Genomic DNA, 11,940 nt, shown 5'->3' with positions numbered 1-11,940 from the left:
TAACGAAGTTCTAGTCCCGAGAACTGGGCGAAGTTTTGGCAGGTCGAGGATATCGGGCAAAAATTCTAGGGTCGAGGACACTAGGTCGTGAACACTAGGCGAGAAATCCGAGAATAATAGGTGAAAATCCTGAAGTCTCGGATGCTGAGCAAAAGTCTAAACGGTTTGGAAGACCGGTTTAGTAAAAGGTAAACTCTCCTGAGAGGAGTAGGTGATGACGCATTTCCCGTTGAGGGAACAATAGACATCGGTCCAATCTAGAGTTTCAGCGAAACTCAAAGTCAGAACCGGACAGTTCGGAAACTGTCAAATATTACTCTTCTTTATATATTATTGCTTGTCGACCTAACCTTATGATATAGGAAAGCAAGGATGAAAAAGGGGTCCAAACACCCGGAGTTGTTTTAGGCGCTCGAACAGGTGGATAAAGCACCCGGGCAATGGGTTGAGGTGGCGCATGCTGATTCATTAGCTTATGTCACAGTCCAGACGTCCGGACGCTTAGAGATGGATAAAATTCACAAGATAGAGTTTCAACGAGAACACGTCACGTCGGCACTATGGGGGCACCCGGGGACCCGTCCAGGTGCCCGGATCGGGTTATAAAAGGAGTTCGACCAACACCTTGAGCACATCAATTCAAAGACGTTTCTCTCTTACGCAATACTTAGAAAACGATTCTACGATGCTCGAACGTTGTTCATGACGACTACGCTTAAGATCTTTTCTTTTAAATCGTCGATATCTTTTATTTTTCAATTACATGTACTTAAAGCTTCAAATCAAATAAAACCAACACGTCTAATGACTGGATGAACCAGGGAGGGCCGCCACCTCCAAGCTTAGTATGAGATTATCAAACAAATGTTGTCAGAAGAAGACAAATTGGTCAGATAAATGTACTTGAGATTAAAAAAGATATAAAGCATTTAACATGCTCCGCTCAAATACAAACTTGATTTCTTCTACCCAAAAAGAGTCAACACTTGAATTCTTTAAAGAAAAAAAAACTGTGTAATTGAGCTATATACCTCGAACAATGATGTACATGAATCATTTCCCTCTTAGTCCGTCCTTTCTTTTCTTTCTTAATTTACAATATTCTAATTTTCTTTTAATCTATATCTAGTTACTACTACATGTAAATTTCCGCACAAGGGGAATTATGTCGTGATTAAACCATCTCCAAGAGCTTAATGTTGCCGGTGGAACTTGCTGCGAGCAACGTGGAGGTCTCACCCTGCCAGCATACAGAAGATATGAACTGCGATGCGTCATCCATCTCCTTGCCAGATATTGGATCGGTAACGCCAAATTTGTATGACAAAACAGGCATTGGGAAAGATTTGTAGTAGATGAAAACCTGATACAAAACAAGAAAATGCATATGAATGTTGCTAGGAAATTAGTAAGCATCATTAACCAATCAGCTTGGCATTACTATTTATTAATTCTCTGGTCATTATTTAGAATTTATAGAATCAGTTTGGTTGTGAAGGAACTTCGTGTTGTATCAAGCAAGTTAAATCTAATCCAGCCAACAGATGGATTATTTACTCGACTAGGAAAGGCTTGCATAATTTTTATAACGTAAAATAATTATTTTTGTATAAATGAACCTACACGTGTCCAAATTCAAATATGAAGCATGAATGAGTTTGTAAAAATCCATGGAACCTTGCTGGTTGTCTCTAGCAGCATGCTGGATGTGGCAAATTTGTATTTTTTGCCGGGTTCATGAGGGGGCAGATCCTCTGGCCCATTAAAAAAAGTAGATTAGGGGATGAATCACTTATAATTGTGGTCAGATCGTAGCTGCAATCCAGCCGCAATTGATTACGATCCCTCCTTGGTTCACCGCCCTCTCGGGTTATAGTTTGGGTCAGGACGGATGGTCAGAGGTCGCTGGCGGTGGGCAAGTGGCTAGGCAGCCTGGCGCCGAGCGGGGATCGACCACCTGCCTCGACCCAGACTATAACCTAAGAGGATGGTGAACCTAGGGAGGGATCGTAACCAATTACGACCGGATCTGGCCATAATCCGACCGTAATTATAAGTGGTTCATCTCCTAGTCTACTTTTTTTGTGGACAGGAGATCTGGGCTCGATCCATGTAGATGAAATGATCATTTCACCTTAATGGACATTCACGGCTTAAAATGAAAGTTCAAGGGCATGAATAGGCTATTGGTTCCTTTATAAGCATATTTGTGGTCTCACAATTACATTTGAACCTGTGGATGTTCATTAAGGTGAAATAATAGTCCTACATAACTCAAAATGCAAGTGTTAGTGAAGGTCCATTAAAGTAAAATAGTCATTTCAACTTCATATATTTCACCTTGATAAATTTATACTGATCCAAATGCTAGTTGTTATGTATGACTTTCTGGGGGTCCTGCAAGAGTATGTTGGTGCTCTCATACTTGCATTTTGAGAGTATGGACGCATCAATGTGAAATGACTATTTCACTTTAGTGTGTTATTCCATAAGTCAAAATGGAAATATGCTCTTAGATATTCTAAGAACCCATTCATACCCTCAAACATACATTTTGAGCATTTTAAGTCCACTAATGTGAAATAGTCATTTCACCTTAATGGATATCCACATGTCAAAATACAAAAGGCAGAGTATCAATGTGCTGTCGAGATTTCAGGAACCTATTCATGCCCTTAAATTTTCATTTTGAGAAAGATAGGTTTATTAAGGTGAAATAATCAATTTACCTGAATGGATCTCCATAGATCAAAATTCAAATTTAAAACCACTCCTATGACTTCTACGAACCTGTGCCCTCATATCTGAATTTGGATATCGATAAATTCATTTAGGTGAAAACAATAGTCTATTAGTCAATTGGACTATCCGTAAAACTGTTTTCTTGGTGGTCAATTTCCAACTTCTAGTGCGTGATTTAGAAAATTTTCCTTGTTTAATTGTACCTTTGAAGAAATACACAATATTATGTTTTCTATTAAAAGTATACACTCATGAGGCCATGTTTTCTATTAATTGTACCTTGTAAATTAATATATATACAAAGTCTATAATCTAATCTCAAGGACAATAACTTGGAGCAACTTAAAACCCCACTTAGTTTTGTATCTTCTTGATTATTGTGTCCTAAACATATCAATATTTACAAATTGAATAATACTCTTTTCACATTCATGTTTGTAATCAGTCAAGCGAAATTAACAAATCTTATACCTAATGTGTTTTAATATTCACATTACTTGATGATTTCACTGAAACGTATTGGATATGCAAAGTAGCTATTTCCTAACACGGGTTACATACCAAACAAGATATTTGTGTCATAGATGAAAAACAATAAACATGCTCGAGCTCAGGCTTGAACATAAGAATTATACATACCTCATTTGTCTCAGAACCTGTAGCAATATATCCATCTGAGGTAGAAAGACCAACGAAATTCTGGAGAAAGCAAATTGAACAACTTAATATCAGGGACTATAGAAGGTAAGAAGAATAGGTATGTACTCAAGTTAAACTGAAAAGAACATTCGGAAGTCTATATTTTAGCCAAACTTTTAGACATTATCCAGAAAACAAACACAAAGTCAAGGATTCTAATCTGCATGGAATTCTTCTGTTAATTAATGGATATCATTACTACTATTTAATCTTTGAAATGCCAATTGTCCAACCGGAATTTGCCCATAAGAAGCAGTAATTGATTTTCAAATTAACTATTATATTCTAATAGTTATGTTTTGATTTATTAGAGTAATAAATACGGGAACCTATAAGAATTTATGGTTGAAAGTTTTTAATAGAGGAAGCAAACAATCATTGACGGAAGATCAAATAGCAACTGTAGGGAACTATATCTATCAATGACAAAACACCATCTTTTAGCACAGCACAAATTTGAGATATTTGTATGGCCTTTGTTATACAAACTGAATTTTCACACTATCATTTATATTAAATACGGGTTTTACTAATTTATCGTATAATATTATGTTTTCATGGCACTATCAGCTTCAACACAACAAAAAAACGATGGCTAAAATTAAACATGAAATAACAACAGAGATGAATAAACTCTGCTGAATCACAAAAAAAATCCACGAATCTGATTGTGAGATGGCAAAAAATTCTTACATCATTGTGTAACAATCTTTGTCATCTTTTATTGAAATGAAGGATTCTTTGAATTAGTATTTCAGGAACTTCAACAAGACAATGATGCATGAAATCCATCTTTCAGTTTCAAAAAGTTCCCAGAAAATGTGATTATGGCAAAGGGCCACAGCTATGCTAGTAGGACATCCAAAATAAGATGAATAAGGATAAAATTCCTACCTAACAAATCCCTCGTACAAGATTTAAATATTGTAATAGATGTTTTACCTTGATGTTTGCATGGCCAGTGAAAGTTTGAAGAGGACTTTCTATTATTCCTGATGCACTTGCAGGTAAGTTCCATAGCTTTATTGAGTTATCAGTAGATGCAGATACTAGACTCAATGAATCCAGGTACTTGACATAGCTCACAGTTTTCATATGGTTAACCAGAGTACAACGAGGTATTCTTAAATTACGGAGATCGTAACAGTAGATCTTGTGATCTGCTGAACCAATTGCAAGTGAATAAGCAGAATCAGGTTGAAATTGCACAGAGCACACATTTGCCTTAGTTCTGATAGTACAAACACTCCCAGCCTGAAAGACAAATCATTTGAAGGATGTTATTTATTGTGTTTAAAAGCAAAGCTGTTATAATATTTTTGCCAGAGTGATTACAGCAGTATACACAGTTCAAAAGCAGACATACACCAAGTGCAAAAATAGAATTGCCTGATTGATATTCCATATCTTCACAGCGCCATCATCACTACCGCTAGCCAATTTCGTCGGATCTGTGAGAGAAAAGTCAACAGACCATACTCGTTTCTCATGCTCTCTCATTACTGCAAAAACTTGGTTTCTTGTTGCATCCCATGCCTAACAGTTGATATCTTTATTCAGAAAATTTTAAAAAGAGAATTGTTAGATTAACAATCAAAAGATATGGTACCTGTACAACACCCTCAAAGTCACTCAAGGCTATATGGCTCTTGATATAACTGTTCCAACAGATACAGCTTATCTTTGAGGCATTAATAATTTCTGCTACAGGATAATGAATATCACGATCTCCATTCAGAATAGTGTTGCATTCAAAAATCTTAATTTTCTTATTTACACCAGCAGTAGCAAAAAATTCTTTATCCCGATCAAAACCCATTGAACATACTAAATTCCTTGGATTCAGTAGATCACCTTGTTTAAGATCAGCCCTCACTTTCAACCTACTAAATGCTAGATATTTGCACATGCCTTTAAGAAAAGGATTAATCCATTCATTTCTACCAACATTTTCTACATCATAGTCCCAATCATCAACTGAACTTCCATGGGGGGGCCTAAAACTGGACCCTTTGCCACTACTGATAATGTGAATGAATTTGTTTCCTGGTTGACTTTCTTGTTTCACTGTCCTGCATCTCTTGGAAACATAGACAGCCTCCAACTTTTCACAGTTTTTCATCAATCGGGAGCTCTTTGATAATGGATTTTCCTGAATCTGCTGAACCTTTTTAGGTCTTGGATCTTTAGCACCAACATTATAGTGCTTCTCTTGGATGGAATTCTGAAGGTCAGGTCTCAAGCGTTTTCTAGCATCCGAGTTGAATGAATATTCATCTTTTACAGAATCCAATAAAGGTTCATATAATTTTTCTTTTGATGATCGATCATCCTTGTCCAGTTTTGAACATGATTTCTTACTGAGAATTGATTTTTGGTGTGTGACTTCTTCTATGTCAGCAGTAAGAAAACGGATGGTATTATGCAACTGATCAACAATTTCCTTCTTTTTTAACTGCAAATGTAAAAGAAACTCCAGCAATAATTCTTGGTCTTCTGTCTCTTCTTTCAGCTTAATTGCTGCATCACGCTCCTCCAAACTATCCTTTGGTTGATTGAGGAACTCACTTTCCAATACTCCACTGTACTATACACCATCAACTCATTCAGTTATTAACAATGCCAATATTAATTAATAAAAAAAAATAGAATGAACTAACTCAAGCACAAAAGCCAATTGCTTTTCATGTAAATGTAGAATGAAGACAAAATCAAATTCAACAAGTTAGGACTACTGAAGAAAATCTGGTTTCAATATGCTGTTCACATCCAACCTAATCTTTCAAATACTAGTAAACAGTTTTCTATTATTATATTATCATTCTGGGTATTTAAAAAACAGATCTCCAATAGTGCAGTGCCCAAAACCTTTCTTAGCCGCTTAGAAATTAGAAACACCAATTGTTCATCTCTTAGGCTATGTTTATTTGGCTGGAAAATCAGTAGAAAGGAGAGAAAAGATCACAAAAATTACATATGAGCTCCATCATTTATGTTTTTTGTGTCACTTTCCCTCCTCCCCTTCATATCTTCCATTCAAGAAAACTGCCTTTAGGTTGTAATGTTGTACAATGCATTGTACTGTGTGGTATCTTTTGGTGGACCTCAAATATTGAAAATGGATAAATGTTATAAATAGAAGATGATAAAAATTGCAACTCAACCCCACTTTGATGAAATTAATTAAACAGAAACAATTTATGGATAAAAATAATATGTTAGTTGAAATCAAGATCAATGACAAATTAATTTTTTTTAAATATTTGTAAAAAAAATTATGAGCTAACAATTTTTAGAAACACCGACCTTAAAATGGACTATATTTTCCAATTTTGACAATCTAGACTAGATAATTTGTCAAACCAATGAGCTAGCAAGTTGAATCATGCATCTATCTAGTATGATATGTAATACATCTAAAAATTAAAATATCAGAGTAAACTATAAAAAAGCAAATAGTGATTTTGAGTCAACCTAAATTTGATTCATGAAGGATCCTAAGTGCTTTTATAACTCTTTTTTAAATATTACATCTATAAAATTTTAAAAAGAAAAGTGGTTTGGTCAAATGCAATTCTTAATATGTGAAATTAACCCAATTCATGAGTGAGGAGGGGAACAAAATTCTTGTATTTCCTTGATTGAATTTGGAATAGTCAGCATTTTTCACAATGATATTTTAATATACTCCAATGTTTAATTTATCATTTATACCATTGTTATAAGAATATACTGTACTCATATAAGACCAACTCTACCACTATCCCTAGCTAAGTTGTAGTGCAAGAGAACTCCAACGACACTAGACAAAACTTAGCAATGGGGGTACAAATGTGTCTCATTTCTCTATGCAGCGTAAAATTTCCATGATCAGAACATTGCTCTCTATTGAGAATTATAATAAATGTCAATAAATTACAGACTAGCATTGGAAAGTGGATAATTATTTTAAAATAAGAATACATTAGAAACAATTCTCAGCATAAAACAATCACAATTTCGTATAGGAAAAAGGGTATTTTTCATTAACATCCACAAGAGAACTAAACAAATAGAAGTGGTAAGCATCAGGATAAAGGAAGATCAAAAGCTCAGCTAAACATTAGGATTACATATGCTTGGATGAAGAAAGATTGTTGGAATTTATTTCTCCATATGTGAGCTTACACGTTAAATTCATAACACAGATTTGCCACTAAGACTTAAGCCCAATACAATGATCTGATTAATGTATTTATCATGGGCTAAATTAATTGATATGGACCTTCTGTATGGATGCTTGTTGTTCGGTTTGTGTTATCTCTAATGGGTTGATAATATAAATGGACCTAAAGTATATAAAGAGATGGAATCCCCAAAGGGTAGGGTGTCGAGATTTCTTCTGATCCCATCGGAAAGAAGAAAATGACTGTCATCTTCTTGTTCCCTTTGGAAGATCAACTTTGCACAAGGTTTCTTGTCGTTGATCGTTATACAACAACAGTTCGATGGCAATGACAATGAATTCAGATTAGATTTGCAACCATTCTCCGTTAAATTGTCGTACATCGATGATATATGTGATCCAGTTTCAAATTGTTCCGAGACTTTGAGCAATTCATGCATAAAGAACAATTTGTGAATTCCACCATTTGATATAAGAGTCGTAGGTTTTCATTGATAATTATAGCATTAGAACTAAATTAAGGAATCAAAAATAGAAGCCTATTACAGTTTATGTTAATTTCCATGAGATTTTTGTGTTAGATTCCGTTTTTTGGATTAAAAGCGTTTGCGATTCCAAGAAGAACAGCATCGAATTTTTTGTAACCATCGTTTATTTTTTCCATAACCGATTGATTCGATCTGCCATAAAACAAACAACAATGTTTACAATCGACTGGCAAATTCGACTGATGTGCACAGGTAAGGCACAGTAGGTTTGCTAGTCAACTAACACACTCGACTGTTGTGCGCTGATTGTGCCCAGTAAGTTGAGCAATCAATTGGCTCGCTTGATTGGCTGACTCGAGCACAGTAAGTCAAATAGTCAACTATTGTTCAAGATGCAATCAACTATTAATTATACCTCGATTGCTAGACAAGGATAGTCAACTTCGGAAGTTTGGTTTATTTCCTGTGTTCTATTCATTTACACAAATGTTGCTGAATTGAACTAATATAATCACCAAAGTGTTGGCATTTACTTGCTTAAATATACGCATATTTAGTTTGTAACGTGAGTTTTATTCTTTTTATTCGATAGCACACTTTATATCTACCAACATTAACAACATCCCTGTACTTAACGGTACTAATTTCATGAAATTGAAAGAACACATAATAATTGTGTTAGGATGCATGGATTGAGACAATGCGTTCAAGCAGGATCGTCCCACACCTTTGACTAGTGAAAGTACTAAAGTACCGTTGATCAAAATGGTACATTTGAGAAATGAGACTAATTCAACCTTATGAGTCCAATGATCATAAAGTTGTCTGTTCTGAAATCCATCAGGGGCTTAATTCTTGAGGGGAAGGATGACAAGTCTTTCCTCAAAGAGATAGCAGAACAATTCACTGCAAATGAAAAGCTCGAGACAACTACTATTCTTACAAAGCTTGTCTCGATGTGGTATGTAAGAAAGGGTAACATACGAGAGTAAATCATAGAGATGTCTGTCATGGATCGTATGGGGTTCTTCTTTTGAATGAAGTACCCATTTAGTGGGAGCTTTTATTTATTATTTTATGCTTATTTTGTTTCAACAAAGAAATCATGATTTACTATAGTTGTTATATGGTGCTTGTAATTATGATTTTGAACCCTTTTGGGTCATAAAAGGACCAGTTGAAAATAGGTGCATATCATATTTCATATAATTTTCATACTATATGCTCATATCATATTTATGTAATTAGTAGCATTGGTATTGTAATTATTGATTGGCCTTGTTACAGATATGATAACAATGACTATTTGAATCATATACTAATGAGATTAATTGACCAGATTGTTCTAATGGGTATTTCTACCATCCAGTGGCATTGTTGAGCTCAACTAAAGATATTTGACGGTTTGTTATGTGTAGAATCACATGTAACCCAAGTGGAAAATTGTTGGAATTTATTTCTCCATATATGAGCTTACATGTTAAATTCATAACATATGGATTTGTCATTAAGACTTAAACCCAATACATGATCTGATTAATATATTAATCATGGGCTAAATTAATTGATATGAACCTTGTGTGTAGAGGCATGTTACCCGGTTTGTCTTATATCTTATCTCTGATGGGCTGATAACATAAATGGCCTAAAGTATATAAAGGGTTGGGACCCCTAAAGGGTAAGGTGTCGAGACTTCTTTTCATTCCATACGATAGAAGAAAATGGCTGGTGTCTCCTTGTTTCATTTGGAAGATCAACCTGCCATAAGATTTGTGTCTTTGATCTTCATACTGTTGAACAACAATAACAGTTCGATAATAATGACTCTGAATTCAGGTTAGATTTCGCAGTCATTCTCCGTTAAATTGTTGTACATCAATGATATATGCGATCTGATTTTGCATTGTTCCGAGACTTTGAGAAATTCATGCATAAAGAACAATTCGTGTAATTCCATCAATATCAATAATGAAACAGATTAAAGAATGAAATAAAACAGTAGTTGCAGCAGAGGTTCCAAAAGATCTAGAAACTCACCTCATCTTAGGCCGGGTATCCTGGTGAGGATGCAACAGCCAAAGGCAGCAGGAGGCTTCCTTGGGCCATTTGAGCAGAAGCTGTGGCGGCAGAACACGGTGTCTCAAGTTGGCCATCGATATAAACTTCTCCTCTAGCGACTCGAACGAGTAGAACAGCTAGACAAGAAAATCCCATCTCAATTAGCTGCCCAACCAAAAACCAAATCAAGAAAAAGGCACGAAGAAAGAGTTGAAAGATCTTCAAACCTCGAAAAGAAGGACACCTAATCGGTAAACATCCGATGCAAATGTAGCTGGCTTCCCAGCATCTTCCTCCGGGCTCGTGTACCACGCGGCCTCCATCTGCAGCACTTTCTTCATCGGGAACGCCGCCTTCTCGTCCTCGACCCCGCCACTCGGCTCCTCGGAGGCCACCATCCGGGAGGAACCACCGCCAAGCCTTGAGCGGCCCGACGTCAAATCGTCGTCCTCTGAGGATTCGGAACAGGAGGCGGACTCGATGAAGGAAACGCGATCCAGGGAAGACATGACGAAGCAGGAGGGGCGTACGCCGCCGACAACCACGCCCTGGGCGTGGGCAGCGTTGACGGCGTCGACGATCTGCCGGAAGATGTGGAGGCACTGGAGCAGATCCACTGCCCGGCTGGGCTGGTCCACCCATTGCCGCAGGCTGACCTCATCCTCCGCCGTCGCAGCCGGTTCATCCTCGTCCTCGACCTCGCCGCGGGGACCAGCCGCATCCTCCAAACCACGCATTACTTTACTCCTTTCTCTCCTCCTCCTCCTCCTCCTCCTCCTCCTCCTCCGTTTTTTACTTGGTCCTTGTCGTTCCAAGAATGAAGCAAACGGAGGGGGATAAGGGTCTGCTGCCGCTGCTCCAACCTGAGAACTGAACCACATATTCCCAGCTTTAATTGCGCTTTCTTTTCTCCTTCTCCTCCTCCGCCATGGCCCATCCATCGAGCACCTCAGCCTCACAAATTTTGAATCGCCCTTATTTAATTTTTATGGCGACTCTTAGACCGACGCGGCCCGCAGCACGGGTCGATGAGATATATAGGGGGAGAGAGAGGTGACGTATAACAAAGGTTTAAGTGTACGGGGCTCGAGTTAAACACGTATTACGCTCAGTGGGGCCCAGCTATCTCTGGGGAGGGTAACGAGATGGGTGGCGGAGAAAGGTTGGGTTTTCCGAGGACAGAGCTGAGCTGATCTGAGTCGTACGTGAAATATTAAGACTCATCGGTTAGGAGGGGGGACCACGTTTTAATAAAAAAAAAAAAGGGGAATCTTTTAATCATAAACCCAAAGCAGAAGTGGAGCTAAGCGGCCTGATTGCTAACGCCATAACTGAATACATAGGTACGACAAAATTGATAACTACAAGGAATACTGGCGGGCGAATTGGCCTCATTTTTTTTCCTGACTTATGATTTTTAAGAAAATATATATAGTTATTGAAAATTACGAAAATATAGTCGACTAATTTAATCATGAGACAACCGAAAGAATAATTTAGTTGATTGAAATCTGAATGAAACATGGTAGAGTTTTGATTGAAACTTTAACATTTAAAATTATTTAACTGTGTAGGTAGGGTTTAATTTAAGATCATCTCATTCATGTTTTGACATAGGATGAAGATGGAAGTTAAGTTAATGGAATTACCTAATTTAAATATATTATTAAACATTGAAAATAGAGAAGTTGTTAGTACAATCATCCTTAAGTTAAAGTTGACCAAGTTGATTAAACTCGAATTGACTTGAACTTGAGTTTCAATTTTTGATAATATGTGAGTGAGAAG

General features: G+C 36.8%; 1 protein-coding gene across 3 annotated transcripts; it reads right to left on the bottom strand.

Annotated features, from left to right (window-relative positions):
* Nucleotides 1-935: 935 nt before the first annotated feature.
* On the bottom strand, nucleotides 936-11,151 carry LOC121993226 (protein SPA1-RELATED 4-like). Of its 3 annotated transcripts, XM_042547931.1 has the most exons (7): nucleotides 10,380-11,151; nucleotides 10,132-10,289; nucleotides 5,051-6,023; nucleotides 4,831-4,977; nucleotides 4,384-4,695; nucleotides 3,382-3,441; nucleotides 936-1,363 (listed from the first exon to the last, which is right to left on the bottom strand). In XM_042547931.1, the coding sequence occupies exons 1-7, from the start codon at nucleotides 11,091-11,093 to the stop codon at nucleotides 1,175-1,177; spliced, it is 2,553 nt and encodes an 850-aa protein (XP_042403865.1). In that variant the 5' UTR covers nucleotides 11,094-11,151; the 3' UTR covers nucleotides 936-1,174. The 3 variants fall into 3 exon arrangements, with proteins under 3 accessions (XP_042403865.1, XP_042403866.1, XP_042403867.1); XM_042547932.1 differs by lacking the exons at nucleotides 936-1,363; nucleotides 3,382-3,441 and having other exon boundaries at nucleotides 4,430-4,695; nucleotides 4,808-4,977; XM_042547933.1 differs by lacking the exons at nucleotides 936-1,363; nucleotides 3,382-3,441 and having other exon boundaries at nucleotides 4,558-4,695; nucleotides 4,787-4,977.
* Nucleotides 11,152-11,940: the final 789 nt, after the last annotated feature.

This window comes from Zingiber officinale, chromosome 6B (genome assembly GCF_018446385.1).
Source record: "Zingiber officinale cultivar Zhangliang chromosome 6B, Zo_v1.1, whole genome shotgun sequence".
Lineage (NCBI taxonomy): Eukaryota > Viridiplantae > Streptophyta > Magnoliopsida > Zingiberales > Zingiberaceae > Zingiber > Zingiber officinale.
Note: the sequence above shows the minus strand (reverse complement) of the source record. Positions and strands in the feature narration are given on the sequence as shown.

Coding starts and splice junctions, on each gene's coding strand:
- LOC121993226 (XM_042547931.1), bottom strand. CDS start 11,093: ATGGATGGGCCATGGCGGAGGAGGAGAAGGAGAAAAGAAAGCGCAATT. Junction 10,290..10,379: donor TAGGTGTCCTTCTTTTCGAG/GTTTGAAGATCT, acceptor TTTCTTGTCTAG/CTGTTCTACTCGTTCGAGTC. Junction 4,696..4,830: donor AGATATGGAATATCAATCAG/GCAATTCTATTT, acceptor TTTGTCTTTCAG/GCTGGGAGTGTTTGTACTAT.